This window comes from Canis lupus, chromosome 36 (genome assembly GCF_048164855.1).
Source record: "Canis lupus baileyi chromosome 36, mCanLup2.hap1, whole genome shotgun sequence".
Lineage (NCBI taxonomy): Eukaryota > Metazoa > Chordata > Mammalia > Carnivora > Canidae > Canis > Canis lupus.
In genome coordinates, this window is record NC_132873.1 from 4,834,523 (window position 1) to 4,855,313 (window position 20,791).

At 62.9% G+C, this 20,791-nt stretch overlaps 1 protein-coding gene across 2 annotated transcripts; it reads left to right on the forward strand.

Moving 5' to 3' along the window:
* The first annotated feature begins 918 nt into the window (after positions 1-918).
* Positions 919-20,711, forward strand: OBSL1 (obscurin like cytoskeletal adaptor 1). 2 transcript variants are annotated; one of them, XM_072812762.1, is made up of 21 exons: positions 919-2,023; positions 4,611-4,880; positions 4,966-5,217; positions 5,388-5,690; positions 5,849-6,145; positions 7,138-7,410; positions 8,485-8,757; positions 9,360-9,632; positions 12,435-12,707; positions 13,439-13,714; positions 13,791-14,078; positions 14,271-14,546; positions 15,139-15,408; positions 15,534-15,806; positions 16,825-17,091; positions 17,932-18,044; positions 18,482-18,638; positions 18,770-18,931; positions 19,222-19,326; positions 19,662-19,931; positions 20,577-20,711. In XM_072812762.1, exons 1-21 carry the CDS (start codon positions 934-936, stop codon positions 20,582-20,584), a joined length of 5,769 nt encoding a protein of 1,922 aa, XP_072668863.1. In that variant the 5' UTR covers positions 919-933; the 3' UTR covers positions 20,585-20,711. The 2 variants fall into 2 exon arrangements, with proteins under 2 accessions (XP_072668863.1, XP_072668864.1); XM_072812763.1 differs by lacking the exons at positions 12,435-12,707; positions 13,439-13,714; positions 13,791-14,078; ... (8 more) ...; positions 19,662-19,931; positions 20,577-20,711 and adding an exon at positions 10,011-10,313.
* The last annotated feature ends 80 nt before the right edge of the window (positions 20,712-20,791 follow it).

Sequence of the window (20,791 nt, forward strand, 5' to 3'; positions counted from 1 at the left end):
CTTCCCACGCCCTGCAATCCAGAGTGGCCCCTGCCCGTGGCATTGAGACCTCCTATCTCTGACGCAGATGTCTCTGGCCATGAGCCTTATCTCCCACTCCTGCCAAGCGTGTGGGGGAGGGGGCTAGAGAGGGTTTTCACCCCGGGTGACCTGACCCGCACATACCACCCCTTACCCCCCTGCCCCCTACACACACACACACACACACACACACACACATACACACACACAGTAGGCCTCATCCCAGCGCCCAGGCCCACGTGACATCGGGTGGTTCAGGAGCCTGGGAGCTGGGGTCTCCCAGCCCCTAAGAGTGGGATTCGCCGGGGAGACAGATTAGGCCAGCCCCTCAGCCCTTCTGGGGCCCCCTTCCAGCAGGCAGCCGCTGGGCCAGCCTGGGGGCGGGGGAAGGGCTGAGGCTGGGGCTAGAGCCGGGGCTAGGGTGGGGGGCAGGTGGTCCCGCCTGCTCTAAACTTAGCCCTGGAGGAGCCAGTCTGGGCTCCCGTCCTTCCAGCTGTGTCATCAGAGAATATTTTTGGGATTGGCAGCTGCAGGCGCCTCTGCCACTCAGGCCCAAGCCTGGCGGGCGGCTGGGGACCTGGCGGCTGGAGGTGGGAGGGAGGAGGGGAAGAGGCCCAGGCTGTGGGAGGGGGCTGGGAGGCGAGGCTCCCGGGCGCAGGAAGCCAGGCCGCGGGCAGAGGCGGCTGCGGGGCCCCTCGCGGCGAGGCAGACAGGAAGGACTGCCCCTGAGCGCTCGGCGGGCCGGGCCGGGCCGGGCCTCCCGCCGCACAGCCGCAGCTCCGGGCCCCGGTAAGGACGAGCGCGCGGCGGGCGGCGGGGGCAGCGCTCCGCGGTCCCCCCCCCAGCCCCGGCCCCGGCCCCGGCCCCGGCCCCTCCGCGCCGCCCCCCTGCGCCCCCGCCGCCCCCGCCGCGATGAAGGCGGGCTCGGGGGACCAGGGCAGCCCCCCGTGCTTCCTGCGCTTCCCGCGGCCCGTGCGGGTGGTGAGTGGCGCCGAGGCCGAGCTCAAGTGCGTGGTCCTGGGGGAGCCGCCGCCCACCGTGGTGTGGGAGAAGGGCGGCCGGCCGCTGGCGGCCTCCGAGCGCCTGAGCTTCCCGGCCGACGGCGCCGAGCACGGCCTGCTGCTGAGCGGCGCGCGGCCCGCCGACGCGGGGGTCTACGTGTGCCGCGCCCGCAACGCCGCCGGGGAGGCCTACGCGGCGGCCGCCCTCACCGTGCTGCAGCCGCCCGCGCCCCCATCCCCATCCCCATCCCCATCCCCGGCCCAGCCAGCGCCCGCGCCCGCGCCCCCATCCCCGGCCCCGCCCGCCGCGCGCCCGCTGCAGCCCCCCGGGGCCGGGGCCGGGGCCGGGGCCGGGGCCGGGGAGGGCGCCCCGGTGTTCCTGGAGGGGCCCCGCTCCCAGTGGGTGCTGCGCGGCGCGCAGGTGGTGCTGACGTGCCAGGTGGGGGGCCTCCCCGCGCCCGCGCTCCACTGGGAGAAGGACGGGATGGCCCTGGACGAGGTGTGGGACAGCGGCCACTTCACGCTCGAGCCCGGCGGCGCCGAGGTCGCCGGGGGCGCGGGCCTGACGCTGCGCATCCTGGCGGCGCGGCTGCCCGACTCGGGCGTCTACGTGTGCCACGCGCGCAACGCGCACGGCCACGCGCAGGTGGGCGCGCTGCTGCAGGTGCACCAGCCCCCCGAGAGCCCGCCCCAGGACCCCGACGACGCGCCCAAGCCCGTGCTGGAGCCGCTCAAGTGCGCGCCCAAGACCTTCTGGGTCAACGAGGGCAAGCACGCCAAGTTCCGCTGCTACGTGATGGGCAAGCCCGAGCCCGAGATCGAGTGGCACTGGGAGGGCCGCCCGCTGCTCTCCGACCGCCGCCGCCTCATGTACCGCGACCGCGACGGCGGCTTCGTGCTCAAGGTGCTCTACTGCCAGGCCAAGGACCGCGGGCTCTACGTGTGCGCCGCGCGCAACTCGGCGGGCCAGACGCTCAGCGCCGTGCAGCTGCACGTGAAAGGTACTGAGGCGCCTGCGGAGGGGCCCCCAGCGCGGCCCAGGCGGTGGGGGGCCTGCAGGTGGGCCCAGACCAAGGCCTGCCCGCCTCCTGCCCGCCCGCCCGCCCGCCAGGCCAGCGAGGGGCATTCAGTAGGTCTCCAGGGTACCTGGGAACCTGGAGCAAACCCCCGGGGTGATTCGGAGCCCGCGGGTGTAAATCGACCCTTTGATGACCCGCTTTAAGGACTGATCCATGTACCCCCCCCCCCCAGAGGGAGCCCTTCTAGGCCAGTGCATGTCAGCTTCTTTGTTGCACTCCTCCCTCAGCGGAAATCCCATGGGGGCCTCCCCCACCCCCACCCCCACATCACAACTGGCATAAGGAACATTTTCTGGGTCCACATTTATGCCCTGTACTTCTAAAGCCTATCAGTGGGAACAAGGGTGCTGTGTTATTGAACATACACGTTTTAAGACGAGGCTGCACTCATAACCCGTCTCATCCCGGAACCCTGCGGGGAAGTCTGGGGCTGCAGGCGACACCCTGAGCAACTCCCGATTCCCACCAAAAGTAGGCTTGAGGGAGGAAACGTGCCCCTTTACGATACTGCTCTCCAAGTTTGAAGGCAGAAGGTGAACGAGAGGACATTTCTATTTCAAAGCTGAGTCCGTGACAGTATCTCGCCAACACTTAACATTGCTCATACGCAGAAAACTCAGAGGAGAAAAAAACACCACCACCGCCAACTCCCACTGGAGGTTAAAGCTCTCAGTAGTAGGAGTTTATCACAACTCGAGGGATTATACCTCTTTACTAGTTACTACCTACCTCCTTCCCTCCGAGGAACAAAAGTTGGCAAATCTCCTGAGCCCTGCCTGGCACGCAGTCAGCCATGTGGCACCTGTGCTGCCTGAGGTCTGATGTGCCCAGCCCCGCCGGGGCCACACTAACCCCGTGGGGAGGCAGAGCTTCCCACAGCTGCAGGACAAACCTGCTGCTCCAACGGCCTCATCACCCACTCGTCACGTCCATCATCATGCTTTCTTTCCTTTTTTAAAGGTTTTATTTATTTATTCATGAGAGACACACAGAGGCAGAGACACAGGCAGAGGGAGAAGCAGGCTCCCTACGGGGAGCCTGATGCGGGACTCGATCCCAGGACCCTGGGATCACGACCTTAGCAAAAGGCAGACGCTCAACCACTGAGCCACCCAGCTGCTCCCCGTCATCATGCTCTCTTCTTGTGAAATGCAATTTCGAAAATGACTAAAGTACTTGATCTTTTTAAAACTTTAATTGTACTTTTAAAATCATTTTTAATTAATTGATTTTCATCAACATAATTGTACAGTTTAATTCTCATCCCCTATTCTTCCCCTCCATCCCCCCTCCCTTCTGGAAACTAGCAGTTCGTTTTCTATATTTGAATCTGTTTCTTGATTTGTGTTTCTCTATCTCGCTTTCCCCGCCTTTGCTCGTTTGTTTCTTAAATTCCACATGTGAGTGAGATCCTACGGTATTTGTCTTTCTCTGACTTCTTTCACTCAGCATTCTATTCTCTAGCTCCATCCATATGAAAACGACTGAAGTACTTTATTTTTTTTAACTTTTTTTTGACTGAAGTACTTTATTTTATTTTATTTTTTAAATATTTTATTTATTTATTCATGAGAGACACACAGAGAGGCAGAGACACAGGCAGAGGGAGAAGCAGGCTCCATGCAGGGAGCCAGACGTGGGACTTGATCCCAGGACCCTGGGATCATGCTCTGAGCCAAAGGCAGACACTCAACTGCTGAGCCACCCAGTCGTCCCTGACTGAAGTACTTTAAAAATGAAATTTGACTTAGACCAGGGGCGCCTGGTGGCTCAGTGGTTGAACATCTGCCTTTGGCTCCGGGCATGATCCCGGGGCCCTGGGATCAAGTCCTATATTGGGCTCCCCTCAGGGAGTCTGCTTCTCCCTCTGCCTATGTCTCTGCCTCTCTCTGTGTATTCTTTGTGAATAAATAAATTAAATCTTTAAAAAAAATTTTTTTTAAAGAAATTGGACTTAGATCCTTGCAGGATTTGTGTCAAGCCTCCGAGGGGTCCCAGGAAGCAGCTTGAAAATCACTCATATGACCAAGTCCTCCATCTCTTTCTCCACTTTAAAGTCAAAAAAACTAGGGCTCCTGGGTGGCTCAGTTGGTTGAGCGGTTGACTCTAGATTTCGGCTCCAGTTATGATCTCAGGGTCCTGGGACCAAGCCCTGCGCATGGGGCTCCGCACTCAGCAGAGACTCTCCTGCAGGATTCTCTCTCCCTCTGCCCTCTCCCCCTAAAATAAATAAATAAACTTTTTAGAACAAAAACAAAGGAAACTCAGGCCCAGGATCACTAAAATGGCCTTGCTCAAGGTGACGTGGCGGATGAGTGTCAGGGTCCGATGAGAATTTAGGCCATCTGATTTCCCTTCCGGTGCTTTTTCTGTGATTCCAGAACACCTGCTGGCCCTGGGAGAAAAGTGGCAGGAGGCTACCGTGGGTGTAGGCAGTTGATGATGCAAGGAGTCCTTCCCCTGGCCCGGCCCTCTCCCGAGCCTTCTCCTGTCTCTCCCCTCTCCGCAGAGCCCCGCCTCCGCTTCACCAGACCCCTGCAGGACGTGGAAGGCCGCGAGCACGGCATTGCCGTGCTGGAGTGTAAAGTGCCCAACTCTCGCATTCCCACGGCCTGGTTCCGAGAGGACCAGCGGCTGCTGCCCTGCCGCAAGTACGAGCAGATCGAGGAGGGCACTGTCCGGCGCCTCATCATCCACAGGCTGAAGGCAGACGATGACGGGGTCTACCTGTGTGAGATGCGGGGCCGGGTACGCACCGTGGCCAACGTGACAGTCAAAGGTGCGGCTGGCCGGGAGGAGGATGCTGAGGCTGAGGCAGGCAGATGCCCAGACCCCGGGCTGAGGGATTCCCGTCCGCATCTCAGGGCCTATCCTGAAGCGACTGCCCCGAAAGCTGGACGTCCTGGAGGGAGAGAATGCGGTGCTGCTGGTGGAGACCCAAGAAGCTGGGGTTGAAGGGCGCTGGAGCCGCGATGGGGAGGACCTGCCGACCACCTGCCAGAGCAGCTCTGGCCACATGCATGCCCTGGTCCTTCCAGGGGTCACCCGAGAAGATGCTGGCGAGGTCACCTTTAGCCTGGGCAACTCCCGTACCACCACCCTGCTCAGAGTCAAATGTGAGGGCGTGAGAGCCCGGGGGCAGACTCCTCAAGGGCTGGGCAGGAGGCTCTGGGCAGGAGGGTGACCAGATCGATCCCAGAGCCCCGGGTGGCGACGCGGACTCAAGGTGGGGGGGCCGTGGGGAGGTGGGAGCATGGCTGGAATGCAAACCCTGCCTCCGTCTCAGGTGTCAAGCACAGTCCCCCCGGGCCCCCCGTGTTGGCGGAGATGTTCAAGGGCCATAAGAACACGGTCCTGCTGACCTGGAAGCCTCCCGACCCTGCTCCGGAGACCCCCTTCATCTACCGGCTGGAGCGACAGGAAGTGGGCTCCGAAGACTGGATCCAGTGCTTTAGCATTGAGAAAGCCGGAGCCGTGGAGGTCCCCGGAGACTGTGTGCCATCGGAGGGCGACTACCGCTTCCGCGTCTGCACGGTCAGCGAACACGGCCGCAGCCCCCACGTCGTGTTCCATGGGTCTGCCCACCTTGGTGAGTCCGTGCCACAGCCCCAGCCTGTCAGCAGGCACACCCATCGCGTCCTCCCCATCATCTCTCCTCCTGTCCCCAGCCTCTGGTCCCTGGCCTGTTACATGCCTTCCACCTGCCACCCCTCCGGTTCTGATGGCTGCACTCCATCCCCGTGGCAGTGCCCACAGCTCGCCTGGTGGCAGGTCTGGAGGATGTCCAGGTCTACGACGGGGAAGATGCTGTCTTCTCCCTGGATCTTTCCACCATCATCCAGGGCACCTGGTTCCTTAACGGGGAAGAGCTCAAGAGTCACGAGCCAGAGGGCCAGGTGGAGCCCGGGGCCCTGCGGTACCTGATTGAGCAGAAGGGCCTACAGCACAGACTCCTCCTGCGGGCCGTCCAGCACCAGCACAGCGGGGCCCTGGTTGGCTTCAGCTGCCCGGGCGTACAGGACTCAGCCGCCCTCACCATCCAAGGTTGGTGCTGGTGGGGACCAGGGTGGACAGATGGGGTCAAGACACGGAAGGCCCATGTCAGCCTACATGCAATGCAGAGGGGACTCCTTATTATCTTCATCAGCCTCGTAGCCACGCTCTCTGGGGTCCTTTGTGGCTTAGGGAATTCTATCACATATGAGATCTCCAAGCCCTGGACCCTGGTCCCTAGCCTCTGACTGCTTCCTGCCCTATCACCTAATCAGTAACGTGATCAAAGCAGCTTCCTGAGTGTTTGGCACAATCCTTATCGTTTTACGTACATTGTTTCAATTAACACAGGTCTCTCATCGGCCCTATAAGGTAGGCTCCTTACAGATGGAGCAACTGAGTCACAGAGAGGTTAAGTGACTTGCCCAGGGACACCGAGCTTGTGAGTGGTAGTGCTGGGTTATGAAGCCAGGCATTCTGGCCCCAGAGTCACCCTGTGCCACCAGTGGAAACAGGGAGGGGAGGGGATGAGGCACCGTGAGGAGGGCAGCTCTTGGTGCATCTGAAAGTGCAGGGGACATGTGGCATTTGCCATGTCACCAATGGATTTGTAAGGCCAGTGGAGGAATTAGTGCCCACGAACAGAGCCGGGAGGCGGGCAGGTGCCAGCATCCTTGCAGGTGGGCGGAGTGAGAACCACCAACCAGCTCGCATTTCCAGGATGCGAACTGGGATCCCCGACATCAGAGTCGCCTGGAGGGCTGGTTTATAAGGCAGATTCACCGGCCCTCACGTGCATGTGCGGAGCCCAGAAATCTGCATTTTCAGCAGCCTCCCAGGAATCCCATACACTCAAACCACCACTCGAGAGCTGCTGTGGAAGCCCCAGATGATTTTTTTTTTTAACTCCAACAAAGGCATTGCCCCTGACCACAGTCATCTGGCCTGACGGGCGCACCCCCAAGCCCCGCACCAGAGAGGGGTACGCATCCTAGGCAGACCGTGACAGGGCGCTGCCCATGCCAACGCTTCTCCCCGCACAGAGAGCCCGGTGCACATCCTGAGCCCCCAGGACAAGGTAGCGCTGACCTTCACGACCTCGGAGCGGGTGGTGCTGACCTGCGAGCTCTCCCGGGTGGACTTCCCCGCGCGCTGGTACAAGGATGGGCAGGAGCTAGAGCCAAGCGAATCGCTGGTGGTGAAGATGGAGGGGCGCAAACACCGCCTGATCCTGCCGGCCGCCGAGGTCCAGGACAGCGGCGAGTTTGAGTGCAGGACGGAAGGGGTCTCGGCCTTCTTCAGTGTCACCGTCCGAGGTCAGCAACCGCGGTGGTCTGGGGCTGACTCGGGGGGCCACGCAACCCTGCCCCATGGTCCGCCTGCTTGGGGTCCCTTCTGGGAAGAGCCCGGTGGCCCAGGGGACCTGTTTTCAAATCATCCTGTACTTCTCAATCCTCCCACCACCAACACCCTCCAGCACACTCACCTTCCACGTGTCCTCGGCTGGGTAGGGGGTTGGGAGACAGGTGCTGGTTGTCGATTGGGTACCTACCACGAGCCCAACGTATACTAAATGTTTCACGTGTATACGATCTCGTGTGACCTTCACAACTGGATGAGAAGATCTCCAGGTCACAGGGCAAGAAACTGAGGCTCAGAGAGGTTATGTGATGTACTCATGATCACAGCCAGCAAACACCATAGCTGGGCTCACACCCAGGTCTGCTTATCCCACTGCCTCGGGTGGCCCGAGGCAAGGAGAAGCTTTAAGTGCAGTGGTGCAGTGGTTCTCAAGCCAGGCCATGCTCTGGCTGCTTCAGAACCACCCCAGAAGCTTGTTCTCAATGCATATGCCGGACCTGCAGCGCCAGACTCTCCAGGGTAGAGCCTGGGGTTCCATTCTGGGAGGGCAGCTCATCTTCTCGCTTTGAGTGGAAATCCTAATTAAGCCGCATTGCCAGGCGGTCCTGCAGCTGCTGCCTACATGCCCCTCGTGATGGGGAACTTACTACCTGTAGAGGCAGCCATCTCACGGTGGCACTGCTGAGTCGTTGCCACCTCCTGCCCGTCCTGGGGCCAGGGCTCGGAGCCTCCCTTACAAAAGCAGCAGCAAGCATGGCCCTGATGTGGCCCATGATAGTGACCTCCTCTCAGCGGGGACAAAGGTAGTCTGTGCCCCCCTCCCCCAGTGTACCCCCCTAGCTGCCCCGACCCTCTGGGGACTCACGGAGCACTCAGGTGCCACATAGTCTGCGTTGCCTCACCTGCCACACACTCAGTAGGCCTCGCACAGCATGGCCTTCACCCTCCCAGTGTCCTCCGGGCAGGAAGCTGTCTGGTGTGTATGTGTGGGGGGGTGTCTATGTGACCACGTCTCTGCCCCCCACCAGACCCCCCGGTGCATATCCTGGACCCCCAGGAGCACGTGTTCGTGCACGCCATAACCTCGGAGTGTGTCATGCTGACCTGTGAGGTGGACCGAGAGGATGCGCCCGTGCGCTGGTACAAGGATGGGCAGGAGGTGGAGGAGAGTGACTTCGTGGTGCTGGAGAAGGAAGGGCCCCACCACCGCCTGGTGCTGCCTGCCGCCCAGCCCCCGGATGGGGGCGAATTTCAGTGTGTCGCTGGAGACGAGCGCGCCTACTTCACGGTCACCATCACAGGTGGGGGGCCAGGCGGGCCCATGTGACACCAGCCGGGCCCACTGTCACACTCTCAGCCCCGGGCCACCGTCCCCTGGCCCTGCTTCCTTCCCCCCAGCTGATCTCGTGTCTCCTTCTTGGTCTGCACCCTAAGGTTCAGTCACCCACAGAAAATGCCTTGTCCTTAACCCTGGCCAGGGCTACAGGATCCCCAGGGAAGCTCCGCTCTCTCCATGCTCCTGCAAAGGGCAACCCTAATGCGGAGCGGGGCATCCCGTGCTAGAAGGGTGAGAAGGCCTCGAAAGCCTACAGGAAACCCAGGCTCCATTTGGGCACTCAGCTGTCCTCTCCCGGGTCCCACTCATCAGTCCCCGTCCTGACCCCGAGAACGGGGCGTGTTTCTATAGCAGAGGCTGACCCCGTGGTCCCCACCCCGCCACTGCACCTGTGATGCGTGTCGGTGACCATAGCTGTCTCTCCAGTTGGGAGCGGCTGTGAGACCTAATGTGAGAGCAGGCTCCCTTCCTCAATGCATGGCCCTCGTGCCAGGAGGAGGGGGCAGGCATGGATCAGGGGAGGCACCGGGGCCATCAGTCCCAGCCGTGACTGTCCCCGTCCTCTAGATGTCTCCTCGTGGATCGTGTACCCCAGCGGCAAGGTATACGTGGCCGCCGTGCGCCTGGAGCGCGTGGTGCTCACCTGTGAGCTGTGCCGGCCGTGGGCCGAGGTGCGCTGGACCAAGGACGGGGAAGAAGTGGTGGAAAGTCCTGCGCTGCTGCTGCAGAAGGAGGACACCGTCCGCCGCCTGGTGTTGCCCGCTGTCCAGCTTGAGGACTCCGGCGAGTATTTGTGTGAAATCGATGACGAGTCGGCCTCCTTCACCGTCACAGTCACAGGTGTGGGTTCACCCCAGCTGCCCCGGGGGGCACCAAAAGACGGTCCTGAGCCCCTGGGGGGAGCTGGCCACCCACTCCCTAGTTAGCACACTGGGGAGGAGGGAGGTAGGGCTGTGGTGCATGTGCCAAGGCTCCTTGCCCGGAAGACCCCGGGGCCCCTGTCCGAGTGAGCCATCTCCTCCCCAGCACCAGGCCCAGGAATAACTGGCTCGTTTACCGGGCACTTCCTGCGTGACGGCCGGGGGCCGCGGACATGCGTGGTCTCTGCTCTCCGAGAGCCGCCAGCCTAGCTGGGGAGGCAGCTATTAACCAGGGGTCGCAAACGGGCAGTCCATAGGGCCCCATGCAGCCCACAGATGTGTTTTGTTTGGCCTGCAGAGTCTTACCAAAGTCAGGACAGTTCAAATAACAATCCGGAGTTATGCGTCCTCTTGAAAAAGCCGAAGACCCGGCGGCTCTGGTCCCGCTTCCCCCCATGGCGACGAACAGCTGGTGCTGAGTAGCAGCTGCCCCCCTAATATGGGGCCCACATTCCTCTGTCCTCCCCCTGCCCCCCCGCCGCCGCCGTTCCTCTTTGCCTCTCCCCAGACTGCTTCAGCCACTGACCTTACCTACCCGGCCCCCGTGGGCGTTTGAGTTTGCGACCCCTGTGTTAAACCAATAAACGCGCAAATAAATGTACAGCGGACACCTCGTGACAAGTGCCGTGAAGGATGAGAGCAGAGGGCTCGAGAGAGAACAGGCGAGTCAGGGAGGGCTTCGGGGAAAGTGGATGCCCCCCGAAGGAGCCAGCCCTGGACGCCCGGCGGCAGGCAGACAGACAGACATGCCCCCCTCCCCTCCAGGAGCGCACGGCCTAGCAGGAAAGCCAGGCTCTTTAGAGGGTCTCAGACTGTGGATGGTCCGGTGTTGCGGGGCCTCGGGGCTGCTGACCTCTGGGCAGGCGGGAAGTGCCTCCAAACCGGAAACTTGGGGCAGGGCCTGAGTTAGCCAAGCGGGGTCAGGTTTGGTCTGACCTGGGGAGTGTTCAAAGCTGGAAAAGCATAGGACGACTGTGGAAGTGATGGTGCTTCATTCAGTGCTAGAAACTTTGGAGGCTGCAGCCGATACAGTGCCAATCCCAGCATGTGTGTGCGTGTGTGCGTGCGTGCATGTGTGTGTATGAGGTGGGCTTTCGGGGGGGGGTGGATGTTGCAGGGCCTAGGCAGCTCGGGGGGGGGGGGGGCACAGAAGAACCCCGCTGGCTACACTGGAGTATCCCTCCGGCACCTGACGCCGTCCTGCTGCCCTGTGCCCTGCCCTACGTCGAGAGCCTCGGTCCAGACTGAGTGATTTAGCCCCCCCTTCCCGCACCCCCTGCCTTCCAGATAGTGTAGCCTGGCACACACCAGCCACAACGCCTTTCTGCACACGTTCCACCCTGTAGCGAGGCCCTTCAGGCTCTGGCCAAACATAATGGCAGCTACACACATTTCAGCCCACACTTGGCCTCCCCACAAAACACCAGACTCTTCGCAGGGAAGTTGACACAAGCACCACCTCGGCTTTGGGCCAGGGAGGATCAAGTGTGATGCCAAGCTGAGGTCCCACAGCTGTGCAGACAGCCCAGCCCCAGCCCCACACCCTGTCTCCACCGACTGTGCCCACCGCCTCCCCTCCCCCACCCAGGCAGCCCCGCTCTGCAATCTGCCAGGGAGCCAGCCTGCATCCTCTGGACTCTAGAACAGGCCGTTAGGGAGGTGGGTCGTTAGGGAGGTGGGGCGCGGAGGCCGAGGACTTGAGTGTGTGCTGGCGAGCACGTCAGCCCGCGCGCAAAGAGTGGGGCCGGGAAGCTGGCAGTTCCCGAGCCTCGCCGCCAGGCGGCTGAGCAGTAAAGGCGTCCTAATAGTGTCCTGGAACCTAGAATCTGGGAGACGTCCAGGGTGCGTGGGAGCCCGAGCTACCTTGGGGCCCGGCGCACCAGTCACTTCCAGGCTTGACACAGATCCTTTTTCTGTGGAGGAGTGACCAGTTCTGAGCGGTTGGAAATGAACTCCCAGAATCAGGGTTTAGCGTCCCCGGGGATCTCAGACAGGTGTGGGCAACCCCCCCAGGCCCAGATGCAAACATCGTTACTGGGCTCTGCTGGCCTTGGCTTGCGATCCCTACCACTGCTTGCAGAGTCGGAGCCTCCCTTTCGCAGATGGCAGTTCTTCCTCCTGCCCCAGAGTAGGCGTAGTCTGCTGTGATCTGAAAGAGGTTGGGTGATCACTCCGTGCCTCAGTTTCTACATCTGGAAAACAGGGATAAAACCCTACCTACCTCTCCAGATTGCTGTGAGGGTTCAGTGTGTAAAGCGCTCAGGCCTGTTCTGGAGCCTGTTGGCTGTTACAGATCCAGGGTCTCTTATTCACAGCTCTGACCTAAAAAAACTTCTTAAAAGCAAGTCTTTCTGCAAGTTTGGGGTTCAAAGCCATGGCAGTAGGACCTGAGCTTAACTGCTGTGAAACTGGTTCTACTCTTTAATTCTCCTGCTGAGAGCATGTCCATGTGTTACACTGCAGAGAAGTTGGCGGGGTCATTGGTGGGGAGCATGCCCGGGGCAGGGAGGGGTAGGAGGAGCAGGTGATCTAGGATTTGTGATCTACGATTAATGCGCCATCTCTGGGATCTGAAGCGTTCTGGGTCCTATCACAGCCCTGGCCTCAGGGATTTCAGATGGTGATCCTTATCACTTATTACCGTGAGCGACAGGAACTTCGAGCTGCCAGGGAGGCGGGTGGTGAGTTTGTGACGGCTTGTGACCCCACCTCCACCCCACAGAGCCCCCCGTGCGCATCATATACCCCCGGGATGAGGTGACTTTGATCGCCGTGAGCTTGGAGTGCGTGGTACTGACGTGTGAGCTGTCTCGGGAGGATGCCCCCGTGCGCTGGTACAAGGACGGGCTGGAGGTGGAGGAGAGTGAGGCCCTGGTGCTGGAGAGTGACGGGCCACACCGCCGCCTGGTGCTGCCCGCGGCCCAACCGGAGCAGGGGGGCGAGTTCGTGTGTGACGCCGGAGATGACTCTGCCTTCTTCACTGTCACTGTCACAGGTGGGCCGTCTCTGGGCCCCCTGGGGAGCTAGAGACGCAGGAGGCTAAGGGACAGACACCTGACCTCCTCACTTCCTGCATCTTAGGGGCCCCCCATCTGGCCCAGGAAACCTGCCCTCCCCCAACTTCCTCATTCTCAGCCATCTGAGAGCGCTGGCTTGCCCAGATCAGGCCATGACAGTGACTCGAGGTCTGGTGAGGACAGCCCAGCAGTTAGGAGCATCCATTCATCAAATATGTATTGAGCAACTACTATGTGCTCAGCCCAGTTCTGAATGCTGACAGAGTAGCAAGCCAGTAAGAGCAAAGCTCCAGTTCTCCACTAGAATTCGAGGATTCGAGGACGGACAGACAACTAGTAGGTGATAAGTCAGAGGCTAATCGGGGACAGGGGGTACGGAGTGGGCATGGCTTAGGGAGGGGTGTGCGTTGGGGTAGGGCTGGGTCTACCTCTTTCTGTCCGTGGGACCTTGGGCAAGCCACTTTCCTCCAAAGAGTCCTCGAGTCCTTATCTGTAAGGTGAAGCCAACATTAGCGCCCTTCTAGGGAATCAGGAATAGCTGTGGAAAGAGCTCAGGGTGCCCAGCACAGCACCTGGCACGCAGTAGGTGCCCATGGATTGGGGCCAGACCCAAGAGCTGCGCTGGGAAGAGAGAGGGCTGAGGAGCCGGGGGCCAGGCAGGTGGAGGCCTGCTGGCTGAGCCTGAGCACCTCTCCCTTCTGTCCGCCAGCCCCGCCAGCAAGGATCGTGCACCCGGCAGCCCGCTCCCTGGACCTGCAGTTCAGGGCTCCGGGGCGCGTGGAGCTGCGCTGCGAGGTGGCCCCTGCTGGGTCCCAGGTGCGCTGGTACAAAGATGGGCTGGAGGTGGAAGCGTCCGACACGCTGCAGCTGGGAGCCAAGGGGCCTGCTCGCACCCTGACCCTGCCCCACGCCCAGCCTGAGGACGCCGGGGAGTACGTGTGCGAGACGCGTGATGAAGCCGTCACCTTCAATGTCAGCCTGGCTGGTGGGTGCCTCCTGCCAGCCTGGGTGCGGGGGATGGGGTAGTGGACCCCAGCCGACAAGCTCCTCTCTCTGTCCAGAGCCCCCAGTCCAGTTCCTTGCCCCAGATGCAGCCCCTGCCCCCCTCTGTGTGGCCCCTGGGGAGCCGGTGGTGCTGAGCTGTGAACTGTCCCGGGCTGGCGCCCTCGTCTTCTGGAGCCACAACGGGAGGCCGGTGCAGGAGGGCGAGGGCCTGGAGCTCCGTGCCGAGGGCCCCCGCCGCATCCTCCACATCCCGGCTGCAGACCTGACCCACGCAGGCCTCTACACCTGCCAGTCCGGGTCGGCCCCCGAGGCCCCCAGCCTCAACTTCACCGTCCAAGTGGCTGGTAAGTACGGCCCGGGCAGACAGCCTGAGAGAGTTGTACCCCCAAACCCATACGAGTCTCCCCCGCTTCTCTAGCATGCCTCGTCCATCCCTCACCCACCTCTCAGTATCTTACGTCCCACTCCCTGCTCGCCCCCTGCCCCGTAGCCCTCAGGCCTCTCCCTCCCAGTGACCCCCAGCTCTGACCCCACAGAGCCCCCCGTGCGCATAGTGGCCCCCGAGGCAGCCCAGACGAGGGTTCGCAGCACCCCAGGCGGGGACCTGGAGCTGGTGGTGCACCTCTCAGGGCCGGGGGGCCCCACACGCTGGTACAAGGATGGGGAGCGACTGGCGAGCCAGGGGCGGGTGCAGCTGGAGCAGGCCGGGGCGAGGCAGGTGCTGCGGGTGCGGGGGGCACGGAGCGGGGATGCAGGGGAGTACCTGTGCGACACGCCCCAGGACAGCCGCATCTTCCTCGTCAGCGTGGAAGGTAACAGTGCTCCCCTCACACCCCGTGGGCCCTGGTACCCCAAAGACCACCCCCCTGCACCATCCCGGGATGCCCTCATCCCCCAACCCCCTCCTTGCTACTTCTGGTTCCCACCAATGCATGCACGGCTCTCACTTGGATGAGGGAGGCAGGCCTCCTTTCTCCAAGAACCCCCTGGAGGAGGCATAGCCTGGTGCTTAAACACAGGGGCTCTGGCGTCAACCGGCCCACGTTCCCACGTGGGGTGTGCTTGCTGGCCCCGTGTGCTCCTGGCCAGCGCCTTTGCCTGCCCAAGCCCCAGTTCTGAAGTGGGGGGACAGTGCTTGTCTTGTAGGGCTGCGGTGACAGTTAAATAAGATAAATAGGGTCCGTGGCAAATTATCCACTGGGGAGTCAGAGGGGTAGGGAGCCGGGCCAGGATTGAGAGGAGGTGGCTACGAGTGGCAGGGCGCTGGCATTTTGTCCTGTGGGACACCCCCACGGGCCTCGGGAAGGATCTTCCGAATAACTGGGAGATGTACCCCCAGGAGAGGATGGAAAGGAGGGAGAGGGGAAGACCCAGCCCACCTCACTGCCTGACCCCACCCCCCAGAGCCTCCGCTGGCCAGGCTGGTCTCAGAGCTGACACCATTAACTGTCCACGAGGGTGACGATGCCACGTTCCGGTGTGAGGTCTCCCCACCAGACGCCGATGTCACCTGGCTACGCAACGGGACCGTCGTCACTCCGGGGCCCCAGCTAGAGATAGCGCAGAACGGTTCCAGCCGCACGCTGACCGTGCGGGGCTGCCAGCTGGACGACGCGGGCACCGTGACTGCCCGTGCAGGGGGCACGGCCACCAGCGCCCGGCTCCACGTTCGAGGTCTGGCCCTGGGGGGGGTGGACGGCCTTGGCTCCCGTACCTGTCCGCGCCTGCCCAGGGAGAGGCCAGGGAGTGGGGTGTCGGGCTCCGTGACCCCCGCCCCCTCCCTCTCCCCCCCTCCCCAGAAACAGAGCTGCTGTTCCTGCGGCGCCTGCAGGATGTGCGGGCTGAGGAAGGCCAGGACGTGTGCCTCCAGGTGGAGACAGGTCGAGTGGGCGCAGCAGGGGCCGTGCGCTGGGTGCGAGGTGGGGAGCCCTTGCCCCGCGACTCTCGCGTGTCCGTGGCCCAGGATGGCCACCTCTGCAGCCTCTTCATCCACGGCGTCGTGCTGGCCGACCAGGGCACCTACGGCTGTGAGAGCCGCCACGATCGCACCCTGGCCAGGCTCAGCGTGAGGCGTGAGTGTCCTGTCCTCTCCTAACGCCTCGCCGCCTGTCCCCCCCCCCCCCCCCCGCCCCGCACAGCCTTTCCTGGCTGGCCCAGGGCCGCTCAGGTCCCCACCAAAGTGCCCCTCGCCACTGAGGCAAGTCAACCCTGCCTGGCCTCTAGAAGTGTGACCGGAAGCAGCCTGCCCAAAGCAAAACTCTCCTTTTTCTAATGTTTTCTACGTACCCTAGAAGTCCGTGTGGCTTTTGCGTTCCATTTCACACGTCCGAGTTGGCCTTGCTGTACACATAAATGTTATACTCCGGAAAGCCCTTGCCGTGTTTCTCCCTCAGTCACATGCCCCGGGATACACGGGCCCAGGTGGCCAATAGCAACCCCACCCCACAAGCTGGAACCTTCTATTATCTGTGAGACCTTACACAGGTCACTTCACCTCTCTGAGCCAAGGCTTCTTAAGAAGAGGGCCCCTCCCTACTTCAAGGGCCTTTGGGAACACACACGGAGAGAACCTGAGAAATGCCCACACGGAGAAATGCCCAACGGTTGCTGTCGCTGACATGTATTCTTTTCTAATTTATTTCATTCATTTAATCACAATAAACCCATGTCTCAATGCTAGTCACCTTGTACAACTGGGGAAACGAAGACCCAGAGAAGTCAAGCCGTTGGCCAAAGGTCACACAGTGCACACGCTATGTGGGCAGAGCTAGGGTCCAATCCCAGTGTGTCTGACTTCAATTTCTGTGCTCCTTTCGGTGTCCCAGCACCCCTCACCCAGACTCCTCAACCCTCTATCTACACAGCTTGTCCCCTTCGTGGGTGCCCTCTCCTGACCGCAATCGGCCCCTCCCCCACGCTGGCCTGCTGTGCTCCTTTCTCCCTGTACTCTGGTTCTGGGCTTCTTTCCGTAGGGGCTCGGGTTGGGTGTTAGAGGTGGTACAGGCAGGGCCAAGGGGTGTGTGAGCCCTCAAAACCCCTGCCCAGAGCTGGAGCCCTCATTCTCCCTCTCTCCCCGTCTCCCCCAACCAGCGAAGCAGCTGAGGGTGCTACGGCCTCTGGAGGATGTGACCATCGTTGAGGGGGGTAGTGCCACCTTCCAGCTGGAGCTGTCCCAGGAGGGTGTGACTGGGGAGTGGGCCCGGGGTGGAGTCCGGCTGCAGCCGGGCCCCAAGTGCCACATGCATGCAGAGAGCCGTACTCACCGCCTGGTACTCAGTGGCCTGGGCCTGGCCGACTCCGGCTGCATCTCCTTCACGGCGGATTCCCTGCGCTGTGCGGCCAGACTCACTGTGAGAGGTGCGGATTCTGGGACCACTGCCTGCTTACCCACTGTGCTGAGTGTGATTCTACTGATCCCCCTGACCGTTTGGCCCCCACTGACCTGTCAGAGTGTGACACCCCTGCCACGTTGGCCCTGTGTGGCCCCAGAGACTGCCCTGCTTGAGCATGGATCCTCTGACCGATCCGATCATCCAGTGTGACTCCCTTCACCTTCCAGTCCCTGTGAACCACTGACCATGCCACCGTGAGCGTGCTTATGCCAGTGTGGTGCCTGTTGTCTGCCTGCCTGACCACGGCCTCACTGAGCACTCTGAGTGTGACCCCACTGACCGCACCTGCCTGCTGTGACCCCCACTGCCTGCTTCGGTGTGTCCCTCTGGCCACTCAAGTCCCAGGAACCCACTAACTGCCTCAGGGTGACTCCACTAGCACTCTGCTTGAGTGTCCCACCATGTGCCCCTTGACCACATCTGCCCTAAAATTACCCCCATTGCTCCTCTGAGCCCATCATGTCCCCCAATGGGCAGTGGCATCTGTCCATTCCTCCAAAGTGTGGTCCACACTGACCATGCTTGCCTCAGGATGACTCCACTGGCATCTCTGCTTTGGTTGCCCCCCCATGCCCTTCTAGCCCCAGCATGTCCCCCACTGGCCGCCTTAAAGTATGTCACCCCCAGCTGGCCACTCCTATCCCATTGACCCCTGTGGCCCTGTCGTGTCCTCCACTGACCAGCATCCCGCTTGGACCACTTGTCCCAGCACATCCCCCACTAGTGGCCTCCACTGATCACCCTTCCTAGCTGTGTCCACCACTGACCTCTGTGTCCAAGTGTGTCTTTCTCCTCCTGTTCCCAGAGGCCCCAGTGACCATTGTGAGGGGGCCACAGGACCTAGAGGTGACCGAGGGAGACACAGCTACATTGGAGTGCGAGCTTTCCCAGGCCTTGGCCGATGTCACCTGGGAGAAGGTCAGAGCCCAGCCCACCTTGGCATCATAAGGCCAGTAACAGTGCCCCAGACCGAACAACTAACACTCACTGGAGGGACGTGCCTGGCACTGTGCTCAGAGTTACGTTTACACCTATCGGGCTGATCCTTCCGACGACGAGGACGGCCCTGTGAGGGAGGCTTAGCTCTCGGCACGTGCTCCCTAAGGAGCCTGGGGCGCAGTGGGGTGAAGTGCTGCCCAGGGGCAGACAAAAGGGGCAGAGCGCTGAGGTCCCCGATGGGGACACCTTCCCAAGGAGGCCTCCCCAGGACGCTCCGGACAGCCAGGTCCCAGCTTGGGGCCCGAAAGGCCTTCGCCGCGCCGGGACGCCGCCCGACATCCATCCACAGGCGCCGCCGCGGCCTCCCGCGCGTGTCCAGCCGAGGTCACCGCGACCCTCTGCAACTCTCCCCGCAGGACGGGCGCCCGCTCACGCCCGGCCCCCGGCTCAGGCTCCAGGCCCTCGGCACGCGTCGCCTGCTCCAGCTGCGGCGCTGCGGCCCCTTGGACGCCGGCACCTACAGCTGTGCGGTGGGGGCGGCTCGCGCCGGGCCGGTCCGCCTGCTCGTGCGCGGTGGGTGCGGGGCGCTGCCCGGGCCGGGCACTGCGGCGGGCGGGGCCTCCCGCGCGGGGGCGGGGCGCGGGCGGGGCGCGGGCGGGACCGGGGTCCGGCCCGCCCCGACTCACGCCCCGGCCCCGCCCCAGAGCGCAGCGTGTCGGTGCTCTCCGGGCTCCGGCCGGTGCACGCCCGCGAGGGGGACGGCGCCACGTTCCAGTGCACCGTGTCGGAGGTGGAGGCCGCGGGGAGCTGGGAGCTCGGAGGCCGTCCGCTGAGGCCCGGAGGCCACGTCCGCATCCGACAGGAAGGTCGGCCCGACTTTCTTCCCGCGCGGGCCCCCCGCTGCCCCGCAAGGCCCCGCCCAGAGGCTAAGCCCCGCCCCGCCCCGGTGGGCCCCGCCCCCTGGCCCTGCGCGCTGTCTCCCGGTCTCCCCGGGTCCTCGGCTGCCAGCCTGGGTCCTGGACTGCTCCTCCCTCCCCATCGGTCCCCGCGCACACTGGCCGCGTCCACACCGACCCGGGGACCGGCTCCGGCCCGCCCTCATCCCCGAACCCCCCCCGTGCGGCTCCTGCTCGCTTAGCGCTTCCCCCGCCCCCAGGGAAGAAACATATTCTGGTGCTGAGCGAGCTGCGCCCGGAGGACGCCGGTGAGGTCCGCTTCCAGGCGGGACCCGCCCAGTCCGTGGCTCAGCTGGAGGTGGAGGGTAAGCAACTGGGGAGGGACGGTAGGGAGTGGGCACCATGTGGGCACCATCTCTCCCCCCCACCCCCGGGACTGGCCGGCCGGCGGCTGGTCCTGGGAACGCTGCCTCCCCACCTCCCTCCCTCGAGGGACTCTTCTTCTGGGGAGGGTCACAGAGGGCAGGCAGCGCGTTCCTGGGGGGCGGGGAGGAGACTTTGAGGTAGGGGTGCAGAGGAACGGGCTGGTGCCCTGGCGATCCGGGACCAACCGGGAGAATGCAGGCGGAGGGAAGATGCCCCTCTCCCCCTGGGGCCCCTGCGTGTCCCTGTTAACCTGAGCCCTCGCCCTCACCCGCAGCCCTGCCTCTCCAAATGTGCCGCCGCCCCCCTCGAGAGAAGACCGTTCTGGTGGGCCGCAGGGCGGTGCTGGAGGTGACCGTGTCCCGCTCGGGGGGCCACGTGTGCTGGATGCGGGAGGGGGTCGAGCTGTGCCCCGGAGACAAGTATGAGCTGCGCAGCCACGGCCCCACCCACAGCCTGGTCATCCATGACGTGCGACCTGAGGACCAGGGCACCTACTGCTGCCAGGCCGGCCAGGACAGCGCCCACACTCGGCTGCTGGTAGAGGGTGAGTGAGGCTGACTGGGCCGAGGTCAGAGGGGGCGCCCGGGAGCCGGTGGGCCGAGACACACCTACCACAGGTTTTCCAGAACTTGGGCTGGCCGGTTGGTTCTGGGGTGTGCTGGACGTGGGGGTGGGGGAGGGGCTGAGGAGAGGAGGGGGCCCGATGCTCTCCACCGGAGCCATTTGGTTCAGGTCAGCTGCTCCCACCTTTCTCTGCCCTCTGCGGTTCAGGCTCGGACCGCATCAGCCTCTCCTGAATGCCCCATTTGTGCCCTACTTCCCGTCCTTGCCACCCACCGGCCCCCACCTGCCTCTCGTCCCCCTCCTTGCTCTCTGCCCACCGGACTTCGGCCTGGCTCAGCGAGCTCCACCGCCGTCTGAGCGGCCGGCTCCTGAGCTGGTCTCAATCCCTTCCTCTTCCACCCTCCGCCTGAATTCCTGCATTTCCTCCGGATCCAGGCCTTGCCCACCCCTAGCTGGGGGCTGACCCCCACTTCCTGCCCCCACAGACACCCCGGCAGAGGCCCAGAAAGGGTGGGGCAGAGGGTGAGGACCCAGCTCTTCCTGCGTGGGTGCCCAGGCTCTGCCAGGGGAGAGGATGGTGGTGCCCACTGTCTGCCCAGCCCCACGCCGAGTCATTCCTCTGCAGGTAGCTAGGAGGACCGAAGCAGGCCAGGCAGGTGCCCCCGGACAGCTTGGAAGGCGTGTGCCCACACCCTGGGCAGGGGTGGGGAGGCAGGGGAACCAGAGGTGTCGGGAGACAATAAAGTGGTACAGTCCTGTCCCCTGGCTCTCTGTGTGATGTGGGAGGGCAGAAGTTGCCCGGAGCCCCTGTGTAACCAGCGACACAGGACACCAAGGGCG